Genomic DNA, 27153 nt, shown 5'->3' with positions numbered 1-27153 from the left:
AACCGTGAGTTAGTAAAAAACCGGCTTGTCGTACCTTTCGACCCTTACGAGCCTATAACTTGTTGGTTACAAAGGGATTCTCAGTTGAATTCCGGATCTTAAAAAAAGAGATTTAGCCCTTTCCAACGATTTATATATGAACTAGGAAAACATAACACAACTGTGAAAATCTTTCTGATGTACCAATATTTTTTCACGTCTTTTCGGCTTTTTTCAACTTTGGTGTTATCTGGATGCACTAATTTACAGACATACAGGAAACTAATTATGAGTTCAATGAGCACGGGGAACATCTTGTATGTAATCCGTAAAAGGAAATAAAACTGGGTTTTTTCTATTAAAAAGTAGTTAAACTAAAATGAGGCACTCAATCGTCTTGTAAAATTCAAGTTGAACACTTTTGCGCCAAACTATAATTCTTAAAGGGCTAATTAAACTTCCTTAACCCTAACGCCATAGTCGTAACCATACCCATATCTATAACCTTCTCCAATGTGATCGATTAATGGTGCCTTAACCTAAAAATCGTGAAAATTTCATAAAAATGAAGAAAACGCAAAAAATTACAAACATAGTCCACAAAAAATAAGTCTCTTAGTAATAACGTATCCAAAACAATGAATAAAATCTACAAAGATTTATTAAATTCACCAACTCAAATATTTTTAGGTTATGGATATGGCGAGAAACCAAAAACCAATTGGTTGGCTATGGTATGGTTATAGCGTTAGCGCTATGGTATGGCACCATTAATCGATTACATTGATTTCCATAAGGTAGGTTCGATCAGCTGTTTTATCTGGTTATGGTTATATGGTTATAAGTCACCATTAATTGGCCCTTAAAGCCCAGGAAAAGTTGAAGTATCCATAACCATATAAAACAGATGATCCAACCAACCTTATGGAAATCAATGTAGTTGGTCAAATGGTGCTATACCCAAAATGCCCCAGCCATAGCCATGCTATAGCCAACCAATTGGTTTTTGGTTTTTCGCCATATCCATAACCTAAAAATATTTGAGTTGGTGCATTGATTAACTTTTTGTATATTCTATGTATTGTTTTGGATATATTTTGACTAAGAGACTTGTTATTTGTGGAATATATTTGTAATTTTTTGCGTTGTCACCATTTTTATGAAAATTTCACGATTTTTAGGTTAAGGCACCACTACTGATATGGATAAGTAAAAATATTGTAACGAATTTAGGGAAATTCCGCTTATTCCAAACCTTATGCTAACGTTCGAATCGCTAAACTGTTGAATAAATAACTCCAATATTCAATAATGCAAAATGGTCTTTATTAGACTACTTTGAAAGTACTTCACAATAACACTTATACTTCACAACCAATTGTGTGTTTAAATCAAACTGCTTAGCCATGCCTCAGATTGTGCTGCTTTTATACTCTCGGTTTCCTCGTTCACCCTTTTCTCCTAAGGTCTAGTAATTTCGTGAAGTTTATGCTTGTTTACCAGCTATATAAATGTATATTTGTAGTTTGTATCCATATGCGTGTGTATATGTGAGTACTACTTCGGCTGATGATGACATGCGTTTGTGAGTATCTCTCAGCTGCCTTGTATGTATGTGTGTACATGTTGATTGATGTGCTTAGTATCGGTTTAGTGATGGTAGTATCGCTTAGTGATCACAATATGGTTATGACTATGTCAACTTTGCCAGGCCCATTAGCTGTAAACAATTGTATATGTATCAATAGGTCACTCACAATAAAATAAAGGAAAGAGAAGGAAAGGAGAGAAAAAAGGAAGATAAAAGAAAGGAAAAGGAAAATAAAGGAATGAAAATCAAATGAAAGGAAATAAGAGGAGAGGAGAGGAAAGCAAAGGAAGGAAAGTGGAGGAAAGGATGGGATAGGAATTGAAAGGCAGGGAAAGAAATAAAAAGGGGAGAAAAGCAAACGAAAGTAAACGGACAAGCAAATAAAGCAAATTAGATATGAAAACGATAGATAAGGAAATGACTTGAGAGAAAAGGAAGGGAATGAAAGCTAAAGTTAAAAGATTGAATTTCAACCACTGAACGAACTCTGGTGTTAATAAACAACAGAAAAATATCCAGCGATTTTAGAATGGCTTAGTTGATTATGCGTTTCAGAACGAATTGAGAAACAGCTGAAAAGGATATTTTGCTTTCATTATGTTTTTTATCGTGCGATGAGTTAAAAATAGGTTTAAGGGATTGGAAGAAGAAAAAAGAAAAGGTTGCGGAAAATAAAATGTCGAGAGAAGAAGACGAAGAGAAAGTAAAGGAGAAAAGGGCATTCAAAATAAAATCATTGAGTAATGATTAAAGCGGAATCGGAAAGTAAGGAACTGCTGAAAGGCAATGGGGAAAGGGAAGAGGAAAATTAAGGGGGGTATCCAAAGATTAAGCGTAAAGGTGAAAGAGAGGCAGTCAAAGAAGAGTGAAAGCAGGAAAGCGCGGAGGAAAATCAGACTGGAGTGGAGAACGAGTAAGAAAGAAAATGAGAAAAGGAAGAGAAATAGTGAAAGTATGAAAAGGCAACCGTTTAAACGGTTAAGCAAGCACCAATTAAGTTGGTAAGTAAGTAATCATATCATGTCATGCATTGGAAAATTTTTGGAAGTTTTCTGCAAAATGTTTTCAAATAAATATTCGAGCTAGCTTAAAAAAATCAGAAACATCTATAACGATTGACCTTTTTTGGATTAGGGCCGAACCGATAGCAGATAGCAGATTCGGATTCAACGCATCCAAATGCATGGGAGAACATGTGTCGTATAACCAGATCCTACAACTTTTTTAATTTACTCATTAACTATACAAAAACTCATTCAAAATTCATCTAAATAGTTTAAAAAAAATATTTTAAATTTGATCTTCGCTTAAGAATTTGTAAATTTCTCGAATAAATATTCGATTTTCTTTTATTTCACTTTTAACACTTTACCCATTTCTATGGTATAGTGTAATGATTTGTTAAAAGTGAAATTAAAAAGTTACATACAACAACAAATACCCTGAAGGGAAGTCAGTAACTACACCTTTTCCAGTTTAAGTTCAGAAATTTACAATTCAAGTTCAGAAAATTGCAATTCAAGTTCAGAAAATTACAATTCAAGTTCAGAATTTCTAGTAATTTAAATTCAGAAATTTAGAATTCAAGTTCAGAAATTTACAATTCAAGTTCAGAATTTTCATTTCAAGTTCAGAAATATACAACTCAACTTCAGAAAATTATAATTCAAGTTCAGAAAATTACATTTCAAGTTCAGAAAATTACAGTTGAAATTCAGAAATTTATAAGTAGGGTGTTAATTGTCATTGATTGACTGTTTAAGTGGTCATCAATGGTTGTGACGCTAACAATATAGCTGTATCAATTGTAATTATTTGGAGCTTTTCGGCCGATAAATTAAAGACAAAACACAAGGTTTCTCTTTTCTACGCGTTTCGATGAAATTTTTTCATCTTCATCAGGGAGAATTCAATTTATAACATTGAAACTTTAACATCTAACACATAAATAAACAAAACTTTACATTTAATTTACTGCCTCCATTCATGTTTACTGCTTCGTCCATTGGCTGATTAATGTTAGAAATTCTCCCTGATGAAGATGAAAAAATTTCATCGAAACGCGTAGGAGGAAAAGAGAAACCTTGTATTTTGTCTTTATTTTATCGGCCGAAAAGCTCCAAATAATTACAATAGCTGTATCAAGCCCACCTAATAAAACCGCACTGCGTTTTTTAACGCACGCAAACAGCCGGCGTTGCTTGCTCTAACCCAAATAAGCATGCGTTGCGACAATATAAAGCATGTGTGCAAACGTCAGATTTAAATGTCACGCAGAACAAAACTTGGAACCGAGTTAGGTTTTCACGCAGCAAATTCAATTTGGGTTGCTCTCATACAAGTTGTATGTGCATGAGACATTTTTGACAGAAAATGACTTGCGTGCGTTTATATTACAAGCCAACCTAATAAAACCGCACTGCGTTTTTTTAGCGCACGCAAACAACCGGCGTTTTTTGCCCTAACCCAAATAAGCATGCGTTGCGACAATATAAAGCATGTGTGCAAACGTCAAATCTAAATGTCACGCAGAACAAAAATTAGAAATCGAGTTAGGTTTTCACGCAGCAAATTCAATTTCGGTTGCTCTCATACAAGTTGTATGTGCATGAGACATTTTGACAGAAAATGACTTGCGTGCGTTTATATTAGGTTGGCTTGTTAGGTTGGCTTGTATAGCAATGTAATTGCTTCTTATGAGCGAAGAGAGGAAAGGGTTTTTTCTTCGTAATATTATTATTTATGCGACCTTTGCTTGAAATTATATTTATTGACTTTTGGCTGGCTCTAGGTCATTAGGAATAAAAACACACGTTTGTTAAGTTTTTCCCCAATATATTTCGGTTGCACATCGGTAACCGTTCTCAAGGGTAAATTCATTTACACGTCTGGCTGCTTTGACGTGGAGCTTATCGCAAATTGATTTAAACGAGTTAAGAAGTCCTTTAACACATACATAGATACCATCTAACATACATATATTTCCATTGGATGAAAGTCAAAATACATGACAAATTTTCTGAACTTTAATTGGAAATTTCTGAACTTGAATTGGAAATTTCTGAATTTTAATTGGAATTTCTGAACTTGAATTGTAAGTTTCTGGACTTGAATTGAAAATTTTGAACTTGAATTGTAAATTACTGAACTTGAATTGTAAATTTCTGAACTTGAATTGTAAATTTCTGAATTTAAATTGGAAATTCTGAACTTGAATTGTAATTTTCTGGAAAAGGTGTAGTGATCAAGTTGTGAGTATGCCTTTTTTACCCACACCTTAAAACTTTTCCCACTCGTACGGAACTATTGAAAAAAGGGGATAAAATCATACTAGAACAAATTTGGATTCGGTTCGGAAACAACGAAATAGAATCAACAAAAAAGTCAAAAGCAGTCAAAAGCCAAGGTAGTTAGCAAGCATTCTAGTTCATTGACCAGAATTTTGTGGGGTTATTCATACTAGTTAGATTTTGAAGAGTTTGTTGAAAAGAATTTTGTCTGTCGGACTCTATGAAATGCGCGAACGCTTTCTTTCGGCAATTTGCAAGGCATACTTCAATTAACCAGGCTGGACGTCGTACAAATCAACGGGCACATTAACACAAACACGATCAGAGAATACTTCTCCGTTACTTCTGCAGACTAATCAAGCCATTAAAAAGGCCAAACCTTTTAAATCAATAGGCCCAGACGGAAAGCTATGCCGATGCTAGAACACCTTTAGCATAAGGACACCAGCTACCTGACGCTTGTTTTCTACTTGTCGTTTTTGCCCTTTCCATTGCAGAATAAAGAAGAATCGAACGGATGATCCTACTAAAGCCTAAAAAACCCAGCTAACGATGGTGAGTTGTTATCATTCTTTCAGACAGTAACGAGGACTTTGGAAACCGTTCTGCTTCGTTCATTTTAAACGCAAGTCTTCGGTTAGCCACTCGTGTAGTCATCAGCCAAAGTAGTTGCTCACACAAACACACGCATATGGCTATAAACTACAAATATACACGTATAAAGCTGGTAACCAAGCATGAGCTACAAGAGTTCTAGGAGGTGAAACGTTTAGACATTTGGAGAAATATGCGGACGACGCAACGAAGAGTATAAGAGCAGCGCAAGCTGAGTAATCAGAATCAGTTTGATTTAAACACGCTATTAGTTGTGAAGTGCATTATAATTGTCCTACTCCCAAAGTAGTCTAATAAAGACTATTTTGCAATACATAATATTGGAGTTATTTATTCGACAGTTCAGCGATTCGAACGTTGGCAGAAGGTTTCAAATAAGCGGAATTTCCCAAAATTCGTTACAATAATAACTAGTATGCCATCTGGTATAATGCTGACGCAGAGGCTGACTAGCGTGTTAAATGGTATGACCATCATGCATATACTAACTAGTATGGCATCCGGTACGATTCTGGTGTATATAATGACTAGTTGTCAACAGGTATGCTGCTGATGCAGATACTGGCAATTTATATTTCGTAGGACATCGCCAGGAGGGTGGAGCCGTGTGTAGAAGTCCACGAAAGTGGGGAAATCTTCTGACCGCCATTCACCTGGGAATGGCCAGAGCGATTCTTTTGCATGCGGTTCAAGCAGCTCACTACTGCCGGTCGCTTGCGGCCAAGTATCCTCTGGGTAGCCGCTAAGCATCCGTTTAGCGGTGAGCTAATGTGAGAAGGCGACAACCTGGCTAGGCCACTCTGAAATAATCGGTTTAAGGGCTAGCAGGGGGAGATCTCATCGGCAGCGTCTGTACACCTCTAGGTACGGCTGCAAGCGGGCGTCTGTCTTGGAGCAAGCGGCTCGCTATATAAACGTGCCAAGTAATATTTTCACCTCCGCTGAGCGCGTTGTGCGCTGGGCTTGAGACCCGCCACGTAAAACCATACTCCAATGAAATATAACAACAAGCCTCGGATAAATACACTCTCTATTGATGACGACCATGGCAAACGTTTGAAGGACAATGAATTGAGGGCATGCACCTGGAACGTCCGCTCCCTGAATGGGATTGGTGCAGATGCTCGGCTGGTTGATGTCCTCGTCAAAGCAAAATCTGACATCACCGCCATCCAAGAAATGCGTTGGACGAAGCAAGGAAGAAAGAAGATCAAAAATTGTGACATATATTGTAGTGGCCATGCGAATAAGCGCAGTTTCGGCGTCGGATTCGTGGTGGGAGAGAGACTTTGTCGCCAAGTTCTGGCGTTCACACCTGTGGACGAACGTCTCGCCGCTATCCGAATAAAAGCAAAATTTTTTAATATATCATTCATCTGCGCCCATGCGCCGACAGAGGAGAAAGACGATGAGGCGAAAGACACTTTTTATGAACAATTAGAACGCACATACGAGCGCTGCCCCCTTCACGATATAAAAGTCGTGCTTGGTGACTTTAACGCCAGGGTGGGCAAAGAAGGTGTTTTTGGTCCTACAGTCGGAAAGTTCAGCCCACACAATGAAACTTCTCCTAACGGACTGAGGCTGATTGACTATGCCGGTGCTCGAAACATGGTCATATCCAGCACGAGGTTCATGCATAAAAAGATACATCAAGCTACATGGCTACGTTGTGATAGACGGGCGGCATGCCTCCAGTGTTTTAGATGTGCGCACGATCCGAGGACCTTACATCGACTCGGACCATTACCTCGTTGCAGCCAAAATACGCACCCGCCTCAACGCGGCTAAAACCAAGGAACAAAAAACACAAGGGAAACTAGACGTCGAAAAGCTTCAATCACAACAGACTGCCAATGATTTCGCAACTCGACTCTCACACCTGCTCTCTGAGAGCACAACTCATCCTCAAGGAATACAGGAGCAGTGGGAGCATATTTCCAAAGTACTTCGTACTGCCGCCGAGGAAAAAATTGGTTACCGGCGACCACGAAAAAACAACTGGTACGATGAAGAATGCCGCGTTGCAACTGAAAGAAAAGACGCTGCCTACAGGGCTACGTTAAAAGCGAGCGCGACAAGAGGAGTGTGTGAACGCTATCGTGAGTTGAGAAAGGAAGCGAGACACCTTTTCAGGAAGAAAAAAGCAGAAGCAGAAAGGCGTGAGTGCGAGGAGCTTGAGCTGCTAGCCACCAGGAATAACGCCCGAAAATTTTACCAAAAAATACGGCGACAGACGGAAGGTTTTAAGACCGGGGCAAACTCCTGTAGGAACGAAAACGGCGACCTTGTAACTGATGTCCAGAGAGTGCTTAGATTATGGAGGGAACACTTCTCTGTTCTCCTAAATGGAGGCAGCAATTCACCGCGCAGAGATGAAGAACCCGATCCCGCAATCGATGATGATGGAATATATGTCCCCCGCCCGATTATGACGAAGTTAGAATAGCAATAACCAGATTGAAAAACAACAAGGCCGTGGGCGCTGATGGATTGCCTACGGAGCTATTCAAGTACGGCGGCGAGGAGTTGGTAAGGCGCATGCAGCAGCTTCTTAGCAAAATATGGACGGAAGAGTGCATGCCCGAAGGTTGGAATCTAAGTGTTCTTTGCCCAGTCCACAAGAAGGGGGATACTGCAAAATGTACCAACTATGGTGGAATCAGCCTTCTCAATATCGCATATAAGGTCCTTGCAAGTGTATTGTGCGAAAGATTGAAGCCCACCGTGAACCGGCTGATTGGACCTTATCAGTGCGGCTTCAGACCTGGTAAATCTACCATCGACCAGATTTTCACAATGCGTCAAATCTTGGAAAACCCCCCGTGAAAAAAGAATCGACACACATAATCTCTTCGTCGACTTTAAAGCCGCCTTCGACAGCACGAAAAGGAGCTGCCTATATGCCGCTATGTCTGAATTTGGTTTCCCCGCAAAACTTATACGGCTGTGCAAAATGACGTTGAGCAACACCATCAGCTCAGTCAGGATTGGAAAGGACCTCTCCGAGCCGTTCGAAACTAAAGGAGGTTTCAGACAGGGTGACCCCATATCGTGCGATTTCTTTAATTTGATGCTGGAGAAAATTATACTAGCTGAAGAACTTAACCGCACTGGAACAATATACTATAAAAGCGTGCAATTACTGGCATATGCTGATGACATTGATTTCATCGGCCTAAACACCCGCGCTGTTAGCTCTGCTTACTCCAAACTGGAAAAAGAAGCGGCTAAGATGGGTTTGATGGTGAATGAGGACAAAACGAAGTACCTGCTGTCATCGAGCAAAGAGTCAGCGCATATGCGCCTTGGCAACCACGCTACTGTTGGCAGCCATAATTTCGAAATACTAAAAGACTTCGTTTATTTGGGAACCATCATCAACACTAGCAACAACATCAGCACTGAAATCCAGCGAAGAATCAATCTTGCCAATAAATGCTACTTTGGACTAGGTAGGTAATTGAAAAGTAAAGACCTCTCTCGGCGAACGAAAATCATACTCTACAAGTCACTTATCGTACCCGTCCTGCTATATGGGGCAGAAGCATGGACCATGACAACAGCAGATGAAGCGGCTTTGGGAGTGTTCGAGAGAAAAGTTCTTCGAAAGATTTATGGACCTGTACGCGTTGGCGATGGCGAGTACCGAAGAAGAGTTAATGATGAGCTGTACGAGCTATACGCAGACATTAACATAGTCCAGCGAATTAAAACGCAGCGGCTGCGCTGGCTAGGCCATGTTATGCGAATGAAATATGATGCTCCGGCCAAGAAAGTGTTTCTATCGGAACCCACCTATGGATGCAGAGGTAGAGGTCGGCCCCCACTCCGTTGGAAGGACCAGGTGGAAAACGATTTAAACTCCCTTAGTGTGACCAATTGGCGCCGGTTGGCGGAGCGAAGGAGCGACTGGCGCGCCTTGTTGGACGGCCATAACCGTTTAGACGGTTAAGCGCCAATTAAGTAAGTAAGTAAGTAAGGACATCGCCATGTTAAAAATACCAGTTGATAATATGGACAAAAGACAAAACTCTAACTAGTTAAGATTTTTGGCAAACTAGTATTCTTCTAGTATACAACTAGTTGGTTTAACTTCAGGGTACTAGATATCAACTGAAAATGTTTATACTAGTTTGAAACTATCATAACATTGCCAATAAAATATCTAGTTCTAAAGTGGGTAAAATGTATATAGGATAGGTAATCCAATGGGGACAATTTCCATCGCCTAGGATATAGCCGTGTTAAGGTCGCCAGTTGAAAGCATGTATAAAATATATAGGGGGAACTAGTAGTGGCTCTACATACACTAGAACTACAGATTTTCCCTTCTGGGTAGCTACGCACACATGAACACAGCAGCTTAGAGCTCACACATATACACAGTAACAAAGAGCGCAGATGATATTACTCACATCTATACATAAAAGACAAGAGCGAATATGAGATGCAGCAAATGAGAGAAATAAATAAGCAACTAATGGAGAACGGGAGTCCAAGGAAACTTGCCGTTTCAACAGGGGTGGACCATAAGGAAAGGGGTGTTAGAGGCGTTGGTTCCACATTACAATTGAAGAGATGGTTGGTGTCATGTGGGGACACATTGCAAGCGGGGCATACATTTTGTATGTCAGGGTTGATTCTGGATAGGTAAGAGTTTAACCTGTTACAGTATCCAGAACGAAGTTGAGCAAGAGTGACACGCGTTTCCCTGGGGAGTATGCGTTCCTCTTCCGCAAGTTTTGGATAATTTTCGTTAAGTACTGGATTCACCGGGCAATTCCCGGCATAAAGGTCCGACGCCTGTTTATGGAGTTCACCAAGGACCTGCTTGTGTTTTTTCACTTCATACGGCTGGGTTCTCAGGTGCCGTATTTCCTCAAAATGCTTACGGAGATGACTCCTTAAGCCCCTAGGCGGTGCTGGTTCATCAATCAGATGTCTGTTGGGATGCCCAGGTTTCTGGGTATTCAACAGGAACTGTTTGGTCAGCATCTCATTTCTCTCCCTGATGGGGAGTATTCTCGCCTCATTATGCAGATGGTGTTCTGGGGACATAAGAATACAGCCCGTGGCGATTCTGAGAGCAGTATTTTGGCAGGCCTGTAGTTTCTTCCAGTGGGTGATTTTTAGGCTTGGCGACCATATGGGTGACGCGTAGCACGTAATCGGCTGGCTAATTGCTTTGTATGTAGTCATGAGCGTTTCTTTATCTTTTCCCCAAGTACTGCCAGCGAGGGATTTGAGGATTTTGTTACGGCTTTGAATTCTCGGAACAATTGCGGCTGCGTGCTCACCAAAATGTAGATCCTGATCAAACGTCACACCCAAGATTTTGGGGCGTCGGACAGTCGGTAGCGTAGTGCCATCGACGTGGATGTTCAAAATGGTCGACATTTGGGGCGTCCATGTTGTAGATAAGGTCGCGGAAGATTTAGTCGGTGATAATGCCAGGTTTCGCGAGGCGAAAAACTGGAGAGATCAGGGAGGTAGCCGTTTATTTTATTGCATAGCGCATCGATCTTTGGGCCTGGGCCTGTGGCCATTATTGTGCAATCATCGGCGTAGGAAACGATTGTGACTCCTTCCGGTGGTGAAGGTAGCTTAGATATGTAGAAATTAAACAAAAGTGAGGATAGGACACCACCCTGTGGCACCCCCTGTTTAATTCTCCTTGGTTTTGATGTTTCGTTTCTAAATTGCACCGATGCCTGCCGACCACCCAGATAATTTGCGGTCCACCTTTTAAGACATGGGGGAAGGGTAGACCCTTCCAGGTCCTGCAGTAACGATGTCATGGTTGACCGTATCAAAAGCTTTTGATAGGTCTAGCGCTACGAGTACTGTTCTATGGTGGGGGTATTGATTTAAACCGCAATTTATCTGGGTGCTAATGGCATTCAGCGCGGTGTTAGTGCTATGGAGTTTTCTGAAGCCATGCTGATGAGGGGCTAGCTGCAGATTTGCTTGGAAATAAGGGAGCAGAATGGCTTCAAGCGTCTTTGCCACTGGCGATAGGAGAGATATCGGACGATACGACTCACCTATGTTAGCTGGTTTCCCAGGCTTTAGTAGCGGAACCACCTTGGCCATTTTCCATTTCTCAGGTATGACAAAGGTGGAAAGAGACAGATTGAAGACATGTGCTAAATATTTGAACCCCTCTTTCCCTAGGTTTTTAAGCATCGGCATGGCTATGCCGTCTGGGCCCACTGCTTTGGATGGTTTAGCACGACCAATGGCGTCCTCAACCTCTTTAGCGGTGATGGTGATTGGTGACGCGCTGAATCACAAAAAAAAATTATGTGCGCGTCTATTGGCTCTCCGTCTATCTTTGTCGACCGTAGGATGCATTATATATTGTCGGCAGAAAGCGCTCGCGCATTTTTTCGCGTCCGACAGCACTTTGTCGCCAAAGACGATGGAAACTTTGTCTTTGTGCTTAGTCGGATTCGATAGGGACTTTACGGTGGACCAAAGTTTACCCACACCGGTAGAGTGGTTACAACCTCTTAGGTGCTCCTCCCATTTCGCCCGCTTGTGTTCATCTACAAGCAATCTGATGCGTTGGTTTATATCCCTTATTTGGGGGTCGCCTGGGTCAAGCTGTCTTATAAGGTCACGTTCTCTCGCTAAGTTTGCGGCCTCCGCCGGGAAGTGGGCCGGATTTCGGGAATTCTCCCGGCGGGAATGAAATGTGCCGAGGCGCTTAGACGTAGACTACGGGACGCCCTTGGGCGTGAACAGCAAGGAGCCACAAAAGATTTATAAAAGTTACGTGGACGTCGGGTTTTGGGGTCAAGCCCAGAAAAACCTGTCCGATGCAACCATCCCTTGCACGAGACACACTGAACAGAGTATGACCGTCCTAAAAAGATTCTTTTCCGGCAGATGCAGCAAAACCATTTCTCAGGACAGGGGTCAGGAGACGGACCCGGATTGGATTCGATACCTTCCCGGAGCAAGAGAATATGGAGCAGTCCTGCTGCAAGGAGCTGCTGGGAGGATGACAATTTGTGGGAGGGACGCAACAAATTAAATGGGGTTACACTGAAATGACAGTCCTTGGTCGGGAAAAATCCCGAGTCGCTCCGGTACATAGAACCGACTGCCTTGTACCTAGTATTAATTAAGAGCAATTTATATACAGAACATTTTCGTTTATTTATTCGACAGTTCAGTGAATCGAACAATAACAGAAGGGCAGAATTATCGAGAATTTCCAAAAATTCGCTAAACCAAAAAAAAAAAAAATGTTTTAGCAAAAGACCGTTAACAATATTGTAACGAATTTAGGGAAATTCCACTTATTCCAAACCTTCTGCTAACGTTCGAATCGCTAAGCTGTTGAATAAATAACTCCATAATTCAATAATGCAAAATGGTCTTAATTAGACTAGTTTGGGGGTACTTCACAATAACACTTATACTTCACAAGCAATAGCGTGCTTAAATCAAAACTGCTTACTGACTACTCAGCTTTCGCTGCTTTTATACTCTCTGTTGCCTCGTTCACCAATTTCTCCCAAGGTCTAGTAACTTCGCAAACTTCATGCCTGGTTACCAGCCATATATGTACATGTATATTTGTAGTTTATAGTGTCTCGCATAGCCATATGCGTGTGTATATGTGAGTACTACTTCGGCTGATGGTGAGTATCTCTCTGCTGCCATGTATGTGTAAATGATGTTTAATTGGTTTATGTAGCTTGCTTTAATGTTGTTGTGCCTTTATTTAATAACCTTAGGGATGTGAGTATCAATTAGTGATGCTAATATTCGTCACAATATGTTATTCGGTCAACCAATTAGGCCAATACTTTGAGCCATATTCATTGATATATGTAGATATGTGATTTTCGACCAAAGTAGTGAATTAATATGGTGACTTGTCTATGTGCTCCTGTTTGACAAACTTTCTGTTGTACAGTGATTTCAAACTAAAAACGCATTATTAACATATTTTATTTCATTCTAGATCCCAGAATATTTTTTGAGCAATGTATTAGATAATCATGATGTTGGTCGGATAATATTTCTTGGTGGCAATGAATTGAATTGTGATTGTAATTCCGCTAAAACATTAAAGGTACCACTGGCACGTCCAGTTTTTTTATATACGAAATTGTATTATTGAAAATTCGATCTATATATCATTTTTAGTATTGGCTATTGGAACATAATCGTGATATACCCGATTACAATAATATACGCTGCCGAAATATACCACAAAGGGTAATGGAACTACGCGAAATGAAACTCTGTCAGTCGCCACACGATTGGACAGATTATATTTATTATTTGATTGCTACCGAAGTAATTTTACTAATTGCATTAATCACTAAGGTCTCTTACGATTATTGGGTATTCAAAACAGCTGGATATTTACCATGGCCAGCTAGTAAAATGCCAAAATTGCCTTGTGACTGGCTTTGTGAATCTTAATGGAGGTTGCAGTACGGGCGAGAATGAAAGACATGCATACATTTAGGAAGAGGAAAATTTTTCTACATTTTCAATATGAGCTAAAAAAAAATGATTACTTTTATGATAAGAATCATGGCGGAACGATACAAGGTGGCAGCATGGGACAGCTGATTATAAACTTTTTTTATTTGATTTGACACATCAACTTCCGGCGCAGTACGATTTTGACATTTGTGCATCGAATTTACAAAAACAAAGTACATGGAATTTTTATTTATGCTTGTAGGTATGCCGCCATGCTGCCACGCCACCTTGTATCGTTCCGCCATGGATAAGAATATACTTTAAATTAGACTGTTAATGTGCCTATTATACAAATGTAAGTTCACAAAACAGAAAAAACTATATAACTCACTTCGGCTATATGGAAGTATGCGGTTAATCCTTACTTGCGGTTTGAAACGCTCTATCTTAGACGATTCTGAAAGGGAATATAGTGTTTTTCAACCAATAGCACAGATTGGACAATCTTACTTTCCACCGTTCAATGTAACAGAAGTGCCTAGAAATATTATTATTATACATATGACTAAAAAAAAACATCTAATGTGTTCTCGGCTTATATTCAATACTCCCTATCAGCAAAAATACAGCTATGGAATCGTAACATACGATCACGGATCGAAAACGGTTTTCACACAAGGGATAAAAATAAGATTATTCAACTATTTAAAAAAAATAATAATATATTATAGATAAAGTGAGTACGCGTTGTCCCTAGTTCACATATTTCATTCATCCAATGCAACATTTCGGAGCTATAATGATTTAAAAAACGGCATTCGATCACTGATCGGCAACCATACGAAAGAAAATTACGTGATACGTCAAACGTATAAACAAAATGGGATTATAGCATACGATCGCAAACGGAACGGAATTTCTTTTCAATTCACAAATTCATTCTACGATCCACATTAGTTTGGATTGTATTTTTAGCTCACAATAGATTTTGAACTGTCAAATTGGTTGCCAAAAGTATAAAAAAAGGAAATAACTGCTGTGGACCCAATTTTATTGTTTTTTTTGAGCTCCAGTAATAGCGAAGTCGATGAAAAGATAGTCCGAAGGCGGTTAAGAGAGTGTAGTAACCATTTGGACTTATCGAACAAAGCGTAAGCATATCATTTATGTATTATTCCTTTGTAACAAAAAATGATTGCAGTTTCTTGAAGAGATTTCGCTTAATTTACGAAGCTTTTAGTTACTTTCTGGAGAAATTAAATTTGAAGCAAGCCGATACCAAAGCGGGTGTCTCGCCATGAATTCCGCCAATATTTCCTTTTGGCTTGGATTAAGCTTGTTTGAATCCGACCTTTGTTAATATGTAATAAGAGTTTGAAATTTATTATATTTTTTTTATTCAAATATTTTAAGAATTTTCTTACATTTTCAATAAAATTTGTATGCATACGATCGCCAGCATTGTTTACTATATAGTTTGGCATCTTAAATTGAGGTTATGTTGCGAATAGAGTGGAAGGCACTCGGATTCAGTGAAAGAAGGATTTTCGGAACAATTGCGGCTGCGTGCTCACCAAAATGTAGATCCTGATCAAACGTCACACCCAAGATTTTGGGGTGTAGGACAGTCGGTAGCGTAGTGCCATCGACTTGGATGTTCAAAATGGTCGACATTTGGGACGTCCATGTTGTAAAAAAGGTCGCGGAAGATTTAGTCGGTGATAATGCCAGGTTTCACGAGGCGAAAAACCTAGAGAGATCAGGGAGGTAGCCGTTTATTCTGTTGCAGAGCTCATCGATCTGTGGGCCTGGGCCTGTGGCCATTATTTTGCAGTCATCGGCGTATGAAACGATAGTGACTCCTTCTGGTGGTGAAGGTAGCTTAGATATGTAGAAATTAAACAAGTGGCGATAGGACACCACCCTGTGGCACCCCTTGTTTAATTCTTCTTGGTTTTGATGTTTCGTTTCTAAATTGCACCTATGCCTACCGACCACCCAGAAAATTTGCGGTCCACCTTTTAAGACATGGGGGAAGAGTAGATCCTTCCAGGTCTTGCAGTAAAGTGCCATGGTTGACCGTATCAAAAGCTTTTGATAGGTCTAGCGCTACGAGTTCTGTTCTATGGTGGGGGTTTTGATTTATACCGCAATTTATCTGGGTGCTGATGGCATTTAGCGCGGTGGTGGTGTTATGGAGTTTTCTGAAGCCATGCTGATGACAGGCTAGCTGAAAACTTGCTTGGAAGTAGGGGAGCAAAATGGCTTCAAGCGTCTTTGCTACTGGCGCTAGGAGAGATATCGGACGATACGACTCTCCTATGTTAGCTGATTTCCCAGGCTTTAGTAGCGGGGCCACCTTGGCTATTTTCCATTTTCAGGTATGACAAAGGTGGAAAGAGACAGGTTGAAGACATGTGCTAAGTATTTGAAACCCTCTTTCCCTAGGCGTTTAAGCATCGGCATGGCTATGCCGTCTGGGCCCACTGCTTTGGATGGTTTAGCGTGACCAATGGCATCTTCAACCTCTCTGGCGGTGATGGTAATTGGTGACGCGCTGACTTTATGTTTATGTGCGTGTCTGTTGGTCCTCCGTCTATCTTTGTCGACCGTAGAATGCATTACATATTGACGGCAGAAAGCGCTCGCGCATTTTTCGAATCCGACAGCACTTTATCGCCGAAGGCGATGGAAACTTTATCATTGTGTTTAGACGGATTCGATAGGGACTTTACGATGGACCAAAGTTTACCCACACCGGCAGAGAGGTTACAACCTCTTAGGTGCTCCTCCCATTTCGCCCGCTTGTGTTCATCAACAAGCAATCTGATGCGTTGGTTTATATCCCTTATTTGGGGGTCGCCTGGGTCGAGTTGTCTTGTAAGGTCACGTTCTCTCGCTAAATTTGCGGCCTCCGCCGGGAAGTGGGGCCGAATTTCGGGAATTCTCCCGGCGGGAATGAAACGTGCCGAGACGGATTCAATGACCTTGCGGAAAGCACGCTCCCCTTGGCGGGCATCAGTCGGGATAGGGAGGGCAGCAAAGAGGTTGTCTGTAAAAGATTTGTATTCGTCCCACTTTCCTTTTTTAAAGTTTATGAAAGTGCGTTTTTCTGTAACGATGAAGTCGGCGGTACGCTCGAACGAAATAAGTATAGGCAGGTGGTCGGATGCCAATGTTACCATCGGCTGCCAGTTGACGCAGTTTACGAGTTCTGCGCTCACGATTGAGATATCCGGCGAACTGTGACAGCTTCCTACCATACGTGTGGGGGCGTCTCCGTTTATTGTGCAGAACGTCGTTTCTTCTATTTGATCCGCCAACATCTCACCCCTACTGTCCGCCCGCAAGTTTGAATGCCATAGATCGTGATGGGCATTAAAGTCGCCTAAGATAATGCGATTGTTGCCAGTGAGTAAGGCGCTAATATTAGGGCGGTATCCACTGGAGCAACAGGTGGCAGGAGGGATGTAGATGTTGATGATTTCTAGGTTTGCATCGCCTGACCGGACAGATAGGCCTTGACGTTCTAAGACATTGTCCCTGCGGTCGATGCCAGGCGCTAAGGCGTAGACTACGGGACGCCCGTGGACGTGAACAGCAAGGAGCCACAAAAGATTTATAAAAGTTACGTGGACGTCGGGTTTTGGGATCAAGCCCAGAACAACCTGTCCGATGCAACCATCCCTTACACGAGACACACTGAACAGAGTATGACCGTCCTAAAAAGATTCTTTTCCGGCAGATGCAGCAAAACCATTTCTCAGGACAGGGGTCAGGAGACGGACCCGGGTTGGATTCGATACCTTCCCGGAGCAAGAGAATATGGAGCAGTCCTGCTGCAAGGAGCTGCTGGGAGGATGACAATTTGTGGGAGGGACGCAACAAATTAAATGGGGTTACACTGAAATGACAGTCCTTGGTCGGGAAAAATCCCGAGTCGCTCCGGTACATAGAACCGACTGCCTTGGGAAGCGTTTTTCAGTCATAGTTTAAGGCCGCTTTTGGGGTATCCCTTTTTTGGGGCAACATTGATTTTTTTACTATCTAGATATTTTGTAGATATGGCATCAGCTGGATTTTGTTTACCCAACAAACATGGAAAAAAATTCTCCAGATAGTTCTCGAGTTGATATCCAACTTCATTCTCCAATCACCACTATCCAACCTTTGAGAAATTTTGTAATATTAAAAGTTTTCGAGTTGATCTCCAACGTCATTAACATTTTCCAATTAATATCCTAATTTTGAGAGATATTGAGAAATGTAAAGTCCTCAAATGAATATTCAACAAGTTTCTCCAGTTGATATCCTACATTGCATATCGAGTTGAGGTGGAGTTGAAAAAAATCTCCAAGGTGGTACCACCAAAACCAACAGCTGTTTATTGTGAGAAATAAAAACCTGGTTGATAGCAGTAATGAAGCGTAATTAATAAAAAAAAAAGTATATAGGCGGTCGCCGAGGTGTGATGGTAGCGTGCTCCGCCTACCACACGGAAGATCTTGGGTTCACGCCCCGAGCAAATCAATATCAAAATTTTAGAAACAAGGTTTTTCAATTAGAAGAAAATTTTTCTAAGCGGGGTCGCTCCTCGGCAGTTTTTGGCAAACACTCCGAGTGTATTTCTGCCATGAAAAGTTCTCAGTGAAAACTCATCTGCCTTGCAGATGCCGTTCGGAGTCGGCATAAAATAAGTAGGTCCAGTCCCGCCAATTTGTAGGAAAAATTAAAGGGAGCACGGCGCAAATTCAAAGAGGAGCTCGGCCTCAAATCTCTTCGGAGGTTATCGGGCCTCACATTTATTTATTTTTTAATGTATATTTCATTTTATTTTCGTGAAATACTGTAGTTGTAGTTGTTAATTACATTTTTTCAACTTAAGTAATATAATATTTGATTTATAAAAAATTCCCTCTTTTGCTGAGTATGCTATGATTCTCGAGTTGAGCCACTGTTTCGAAACAACACTTGAGATTTTAGAAGTATGCCTAGTTATCAACATGAGTTCTAATGGTAGTCAAGCCCAAATGCTTGTTGGGTATATTCGACGCCATTTCGTAAGAAAGTAAATAACCGATAGGTTAACTAGAGTTTAAACCTGGCAGATTGGTCGCTTAAGCTCAGCTTAAGCTTCAGTTAAAGTAGACTAAAAAACTGCAGAAAGAGATTAAGCGCAGTTTAACTGACATACTGAGTTGAACTTGTACTGAAAAACCGGGCCTTAATGTCATAAATGAAAGGCGATTCAGAGATGATTTTACTATTTAAGACTCATTTTCATTAAAACTGCTTGGATATAAGCCGATGATACATAAATTAAATACATAAACATTTACAATTAACGAAAAAAAAACTTAAGCTGAAACAATGCTGCAACCGATTTTTCATCAAAATGAAGTTGACAAGGAATGAGAGAGAATATTCAAAAATAATTCAAATATATACTTATTGATTGTGTATACATGTTTGCGTATTTGTTAATGATAAAGTAAGGGAATTGCTGAACTTAATTTAAACGATTTTGAACATTGTGTATCAAAAAATATGAAATAAACTTATTACCTTGTATTTGATTTGAACTTTTTACGTAGCGGTTTTTTAAACGTGTTGGTATTATCCACTTGCTTGGAAGCATTTTTCAATTTTTTCACTGCTTGACGTTTATCTCCATTAGCATTATATTGCGCCTTGCGTTTTTTTCCCGTGTATTTGGTACCTTTTAAATCTATATCTTTTTGATTTTCTGCATTTTTTGAAATTCGTGTGCATATGCTATCACGCTTTGGAGCATGATCGTTCAGCCACTTTCTTTCTGATTTGCGTGGTTTTTTCAAGCCCATTATAAAATCAGGCACCTTTCCATTAGAGTTGTTAATGATTTGTGCAATGCTGAAACATATAAAGTTTAAAAATAATTGAGGAGAGGATCTTGTGTTTTTATAGCATCTTTTAACCCTGCTAGACTGAACAGGATGTTTTAATAGAGTGGGCGAAAGTGATGTTGGTATTAAATGAACTCCTCACATGCGTGTCTATACTATGTAGTAGGAATTGTTTGGTGAGCATTTAACTGTTCTCTATCATTATACCAAATGGTATACCGAGAAACAGGCAAAGAGGATGAAGAAGCCATCAAACTTGCTAGGCCATCTTAAGCACTACGCCCGGGGCGGAATTGCCATACCGATGCTTAAAACCCTTGGCTATGAGGGATTAAAATATCTGGCGCTCGTCTTCAACCTGTCTCTGTCCACTTTTTTCATCCCTGAAAAATGGAAAATGGGGAGGGAGAAATACACTCGGAGTGCTTGACAAACACTGCCGAGGTGCGATCCCGCTTAGAAAAATGCTCTTCTAATTGAAAAACTTGTATTTATTTTTGATTTTGCTTTGCCCGGAGTGTGAACCGAGGATCTTCGGTGTGATAGGCGGAGCACGTTACCAGCACACCACGGCGGGCCGTGGAAGGATTAGATGACGAAAATATTGGACGTTCACGTCGATGGTGTCACGCTACTGACTGTCAGTCACCCAAACATCTTAGGGGTAGCATTCAATAATCTGATCTTCAAGGCGCATGCAACCAAAACTGTATCTAAAGTACAAAGCCGAAACAAAATTCTCAAATCGCTCGCCGGCAGCACCTGGGGCAAAGATAAAGAAACGCTGTTGTTGTTGTTGTAGTAGTGATAAGGTTACTCCCCGAAGGCTTTGGGGAGTGTCATCGATGTAATTGTCCTTTGTCGGATACAGATCCGGTACGCTCCGGTAACACAGCACCAGTAAGGTGCTAGGACAACCATCTCGGGAACGATTTATATGGCCACATTAAGCCTTCAGGCCATCCCTCCCTCAGCACCCCCCAAGTTCGATGAGGAGCTTGGGGTCGCCATAGCCTCGTCTGTTAGTGAAACAGGATTCGCCGCGCATAGGTGAGGTTGACAATTGGGTTTGGAGAAGCTTTATATTCCGCTGGCAACCTGAAGGGTTGCGCTACACAGCCCCTTGAATCTGGTATTTTAGTCGCCTCTTACGACAGGCATACCTACCGCGGGTATATTCTGATCCCCTAACCCGCTGGGGTATAAAGAAACGCTTATAACCATTTATAAGGCGATTGGCCGGACTTTGGAATGCTGCGCGTTCCTAATATGGTCGCCGAGCCCAATGGAAACACACTGAGGGAAATTTCAGGCCTCTCAAAACATGGTAATCAGAGCTCTCACGGGTTGTCTTCTTATGTTGTACAGAGTGTGGCGAGAATACTACCCATAAATGAGAGAAATGAAAGGTTGAACAAACAGCTTCTGCTGAGTACCCAGAAACCTGAACATATAAACAGACATCTGATTGGAATTTAAAACTCATCTTCGTAAGCACTATGAAGAAATCCGGCAATTAAGAGTTCAGCCGAATGAAGACAGGAAGAGGACGGAATTCCATATTTGCCCCTTTAAAATTAAAATTAATTAAAATTAATGAGAATACATACTTAATAAGTATTACATATTCAATATAACTTATTCATACCTTTTTAAATTTGGCGTATCACTTTGTGTAAAAAATGTTATAGCTTTGCCATTTCTGCCCGCACGTCCGGTACGTCCAATACGATGTATGTATGAAATAACAGATGGTGGGAAATCATAATTTATTACAAGATTAACGCCTTTAAAATCAATTCCACGGCCCATCAGCTCAGTGCATATCAATACCCAAATCTGACCTTCACGAAATGCACGTACACAGTTATCACGTTGTTGTTGTGAACGATCGGCATGTATAAGATCAACATTGATACCATCGTACAGTAGTTCTTGAAACAGTTCTTTAGCTCGTTCCTTTAAAAGTAAAAAATACATGTGAAGACATTTAATATGTGATAGTTATAATTTCTGTTTTTTAATATCACTCACTTTACTTTGCACAAACACCAATACTGGCGGTTTCAATCCTTTGCGCATCATATCTCTTATAGCTAAGAGTTTTCCACTCTCTGAGCCAACAAACAGCAATTCTTGTTCCACTGAATTTGTAGCACTATTTTCTTGGCCAATGATTATACGTGCCAAATTGGGTAGATTTTTTTTTGCCCATTTCGCCACGGAAGCTGTGTATGTTGCACTGAAAAGTGCCAACTTTTTACATTTATTTGTGCAGGCGGCCAAGATGACGTCTACTTGATCTTTAAAATTATTCATTCCCTCCTCCATTAAACGATCTGCCTCATCAATAATTAACCACTCAACTCTATGAATAATTTAAACGCGTAGGTGTAAGAAATATAAAAAAAAAAATACAATTAAATGTAAAGAAATCTGAGGCGTACTTCAACCGATTCACCAAGGTTTGCATTTGATATTTGTACTTACTCGGTGAAACGCAGTTGTGCAGGTTCTTGTTGCAACAGATATCGTACACGATTTGGAGTGGATATTAGTATATCATATTTCTTTTGGTTATTTGCTGCTGCTAGCTCATTGTTCTTCGATTTTGTTTGAAAGTGTATCTTTAATGCTGTCTGCTGCGCTAGCTGAACGCATTCCCTATAAATTTGTGCCGCTAATTCGCGGGTGGGCGCTAGGACAACGGCACGAAACCCAACCTTACTTGGTTTACGTAAATCATTAATTAGAGGAATTAAAAAAGCTATTGTTTTACCCGAACCAGTCGGTGCAGACGCCATTACATTGCGCCCCTGTAACAACAACGGCATAGCCTGCATTTGGATGGGTGTGGGAGTGGCATACGTGGCCAAGGATAAATTTTGTAATAAACGATCAGAAAGTTTATGTTCTTTTTGCAGCTCTTCAAATGAAGTAACAGGTGGTGGGATATTCTTTCCACGGACAGTAATCAAATTAACTTTGCGCAGGAGAGCCGCCTGTAAAAACAAAGAAATAAAACCAAGAACCTATTATTTAGAAAACCTCTAAGATACTCGTATACCATCTCTTCCTTAAGATTAGCAGCCTTTTCTATTGGTGTTATTGAAGCTGATTTCTTTTTCTTCTTTTCTTGTTTAACAATATCTTCGCCATCTATGTAATTGAAGCTATACTTCTCCTCTTGCTCTTCTTCGGAAGCGGAGCCGTTGCTCTCCAAAACGTCTGCAAAATTTGTTTCTTCAGCAGTAGAGTTATGTATGTGATACATTGATTTACTCCCTTTTAATGCAGCGGTTGTGTTTGATGACTATGAAGTTGGATTCGGATAAACTGAATTTTACGCTTTTTTATAATAAAATAAAGAAAAACGCTTACCTGTTTAGACTCAGCTTTGGGCTTTGGCCGCGAAAACCGTGCACCTTTAGTCAGTTGGAGAAATATATCATGGGAATCCATATCTTCAGTTTTCACTTTCTTCTATATAGCAGCGAAATTCTGTACGTAAACCTTTCCTTTTTCCTTGGATTTAATTTAATTTTAGTTTTTTCACAAACCCCTGATCCAGTTAACCAGCCACACGTGCTCTATTTAAGTAAATGAAAAAATGTAAACAGAAACTGCAACATGATAACACAAATCACAAATAAAGGGCTAATTAAACTTCCTTAAGGGCGAATTACGGCGGCCACCGTGGTGTGATGGTAGCGTGCTCCGCCTATCACACCGTATGCCCTGGGTTCAACTCCCGGGCAGAGCAACATCAAAATTTTAGAAATAAGATTTTTCAATTAGAAGAAAATTTTTCTAAGCGGGGTCGCCCCTCGGCAGTGTTTGGCAAGCACTCCGGGTGTATTTCTGCCATGAAAAGCTCTCAGTGAAAACTCATCTGCTTTGCAGATGCCGTTCGGAGTCGGCATAAAACATGTAGGTCCCGTCCGGCCAATTTGTAGGGAAAATCAAGAGGAGCACGACGCAAATTGGAAGAGAAGCTCGGCCTTAGATCTCTTCGGAGGTTATCGCGCCTTTCATTTATTTTTTATTTAAGGGCGAATTAATTATAACCATAAAGCCATAACCAAATATAACAGCTGATCAAACCTACCTTATGGAAATCTATGTAATCGAGTTAGCGTTACGGTATGGCACCATTAATCGATTACATTGATTTCCATAAGGTAGGTTCGATCAGCTTCCTTCTTTGCGATAAATCTCGCTTTACGCGGCTATTTTGGGTGATAATAAACGCTATACAGGTTATGTTGTGTGGACACAAGGTCCAGTTGAAGTAGGTCGGCGTTCGCAGTCATACTTAGCGAGATAAACCTCTTCCTCTACGTTTACTAAGAACACTACCACCTGCGGAAAAGCGTTCGACACCACCAACGGCGCCTACTATTATCACGGGCGTCACCATCAGTAGTATCTCCCCCAACCCATCCATTAGCGCCAACCACGAGCGCACAACCACCAGACGTACCGCCACCGCCAGCTGCAACGCACACAGCGGAGCCGCGAGCATAGGCCTGCGGCCACTAATGTAACACCTATAACAGGCGGTACCACCGACAGCAATACTAGCCGCATCTTCATCATCTACGTCCATATCGGCTATAATAATACTAGCGCAATCCTATCAGCTACGACTATAACGGCTATAATAATACTAGCGCAATCCTATCAGCTACGACTGTAACGGCTACAACAATATAGCCGAATCTTTATCAGCTACGACCATACGGGCTACAATATATCGGCTACAGTGACAACCACCGGGCAGCGAACCTAGGCCTGCGGCCAGGCCAACTGCGACAGTGAATATCAGCGGGTAAAGCGGTGAGTCCGTTCCTTTATATTTTGCCTACGTATGAGTGAATTTATGAATAGCTCTACAAGTTTTTTTTACGAAACCAAGAAGGTTTGCCACCGGCACCAGGTCGATGAGGAATAACCAAAGCATACACACCACCCTATATGAAATGGTCATGTAGCTAAAGCAAGCAAAACTATGTACAACATTTAGATAATTCGCTTGTAAATGTTTTGATTTTGTATTCGACATATTTTACCGAGTTAAAAGGTTAGATAAATTGTTTTGAATCGTGGGTTAGATTGTAATATGTAAAGGCTCGTAGAATGTAGGATGTCGTACATACACTTGCGAGCAATAAAATTGCAGCAAAAATGATACGCAATTTTTATCATTTTCAAAGCAAAATTCTCATTGTTGTATGGAACGAAATTATATATATGATAGTTAATCATTAACCTTGGAAATCTCGTAAATTAGATGGGTTTCAACGTATGTTTACGAGCTTTATACGGTTAACTAGATTTGGGACTTTTCATTAGCTATTTTACGATTATTATCTCTATATATTTAGGTCTAAAATAAATTTTAAGAATAACGCAAAAAGAGCACTAGCCGCTATGGCTATCAGCTCGGCACTATTATATTAAAGTAATATACCAGTTGGATAAAAAGTTTTGACTGTTGTAAAGAATAAAAAAAAGTGTAGCTTCGGTGATCACTACTATAAACTTGAATGTACAGAACAAGAGTGCTAGTTTAGTGAGCATCACTGTAAATTTTAACATCTAATTTTGTATTAATAATAAGTCTAACACATATCCTTAAATGAAACACAAGTTAACAATGACCTTACTAGTTTAGTTGTCGAATAAAATTTTTTTTTCTGCCTCCATTACGAAATTTTATTAAGGAGGGAATTTAAAAATAAAAACAATGATATTCTACATATGCCCACAACGAAGTGAGCAAGTATAAGGAAGCTTCCATTTATATACATGCATACATTTAAGTTGTGATGGTCTAATCATTCTTGAATTTAGTACACAAGTAATATTACCTTGATTTAAAACAAGTTTTACGCCAACAGAAAGAAATATAAATATATGTGTTTATTTTACTAATCACTCCTGGTGAATCTCTTTTTTTTTGTACGGCATCATTTCTTTCACTTTTAACGTACCTACCTTTAAACATGTAAACTTAATCGTAATCATAAGGAATAAGCAGTAATTGCCATGAATTATAAATAAATTGTATTTAAAATGGGAGTGCTGACTTCCTTGTTTGTTTAGAAGCCGCTTAGGGCATACAGGTAAGGGGCCACCGAAGAATAGGTGCGTCGGTGGCCATGGATTTTGAGGGTGGGCATAGCACCGGGCGTCGCAACAACACCCGCGGCGCCCCCTGTATATTCGGCCTTTTTGTTGTTTTCCTTTTCAGATTTTTATTTTATTTTTCAGCCGTTTTTTTTTAGTTTGATTTTCAACGTTGGTAACCGGCCATGTCCGGTTCGGTAATTTTTTTTGCGGTTTTTTTTTTTTTGATTTTAAATTTTGAATGTTTTAACGGTCTGTCCGTGACATCCGGTTCGACCGGATGTTGTTTTAGTCCATTTGAGCGTTTTGAATTAGTTCTGCGCTTTTGTCAGTTTTTTTTTTAAAGGCATGATATGACTTTTTTTTCTGTTTATGGCGCAGGAACAGTAAGGTTGGCAAGGACCCGCCCCAGCCGACAATGACTAGCCACTGTGCACCACAACATCATGCCGACCGCCTTCCTTACTGCTTCCACTGTAAATGCGTATCCATAACACATTTGTTACGCGATGTATACAGCGGCTTACAGACGACTGGCTCATTGATATGCCCCATTGTTCTTCAACGGGCCGTTGATAACAACCAGTTTCGAAGAAGCGTAAAGCAGTTAGAACCTGAAATTTTTATAATAAGGTTCAATTGAAAATTATATGAAATTCCATGATTTACCTGTTTCTCTGTTGATATCGCAGTTATTCTTGTACCCCTTAATTGACCATCAAGTTGAGAAATAATATCATGAGCCAAGTCTGGGGTTAGTCGGTACAGCTTTCGAAACTCCGTTGCATTCAGGTGGAATGGGTTATCTACTTCTCTAAGAAGGCGTCTGTCCACTGGCGATGGCCTCAGTAACTCTTCATCTTGTGATAAAACGTATGCCAAGTACTCAAATGCCATTTGATTTATAAATAAAGCAGCTTTTCGTGTTTGAAGGTATTTAAGTAAAGCTCCGATTTTCTTTTTTAACTAAAATTGTCAGAAATGTAAATTTCGTGATTTTTAACGCAGCCAATTCACTTGCCGTTTATTTAACAACACAGCTGATCGTCGATTAACGAATATCGATACAAAATAGTTACTGAATAACGAAATCGTTATAGTTATCGATTCGCAAATTTTGACGTCTATGCAGAAGATATCACACTTAAGCGGCAATTACTCACGAACGTACGTAGAAAAAACCTCTCAGCTGACACGACCTTACTTA

The 27153-nt window shown here is 40.4% G+C and overlaps 2 protein-coding genes across 14 annotated transcripts in view; one reads left to right on the top strand and one right to left on the bottom strand.

Annotated features, from left to right (window-relative positions):
• Positions 1 to 19500, top strand: part of hfw (leucine-rich repeat domain-containing protein hfw) — a 127165-nt gene extending 107665 nt beyond the window's left edge. For 12 of the 13 annotated variants that reach the window (XM_067784415.1, XM_067784416.1, XM_067784418.1 and 9 more), the window contains 2 exons: positions 13457 to 13567; positions 13642 to 19500. In XM_067784415.1, the coding sequence (XP_067640516.1) occupies positions 13457 to 13567; positions 13642 to 13923 (393 nt within the window). In that variant the 3' untranslated portion in view covers positions 13924 to 19500. The remainder of the gene's footprint in view (positions 1 to 13456; positions 13568 to 13641) is intronic. The other variant, XM_067784423.1, reaches the window with a different exon arrangement.
• ais (aramis) lies at positions 1290 to 23445 on the bottom strand. The gene is made up of 7 exons (XM_067784427.1): positions 23196 to 23445; positions 22882 to 23127; positions 22305 to 22816; positions 21849 to 22182; positions 21463 to 21773; positions 19495 to 19821; positions 1290 to 1699 (listed from the first exon to the last, which is right to left on the bottom strand). Exons 1-7 carry the CDS (start codon positions 23274 to 23276, stop codon positions 1696 to 1698), a joined length of 1815 nt encoding a protein of 604 aa, XP_067640528.1. The 5' UTR covers positions 23277 to 23445; the 3' UTR covers positions 1290 to 1695.
• Positions 23446 to 27153: the final 3708 nt, after the last annotated feature.

The sequence above is a fragment of the Eurosta solidaginis genome, chromosome 4, assembly GCF_040869045.1.
Source record: "Eurosta solidaginis isolate ZX-2024a chromosome 4, ASM4086904v1, whole genome shotgun sequence".
Classification (NCBI taxonomy): domain Eukaryota; kingdom Metazoa; phylum Arthropoda; class Insecta; order Diptera; family Tephritidae; genus Eurosta; species Eurosta solidaginis.
This window is presented reverse-complemented; position numbering and strand designations above follow the sequence as displayed.

Excerpts from the sequence above, each read along its gene's own strand:
- ais (XM_067784427.1), bottom strand. The coding sequence starts at position 23,276 with ATGGATTCCCATGATATATTTCTCCAACTGACTAAAGGTGCACGGTTT. Across the intron at positions 23,128-23,195 it reads CCAAAGCTGAGTCTAAACAG|TCATCAAACACAACCGCTGC; the intron begins GTAAGCGTTTTT and ends CCAACTTCATAG. Across the intron at positions 19,822-21,462 it reads GATACGCCAAATTTAAAAAG|CATTGCACAAATCATTAACA; the intron begins GTATGAATAAGT and ends TATATGTTTCAG.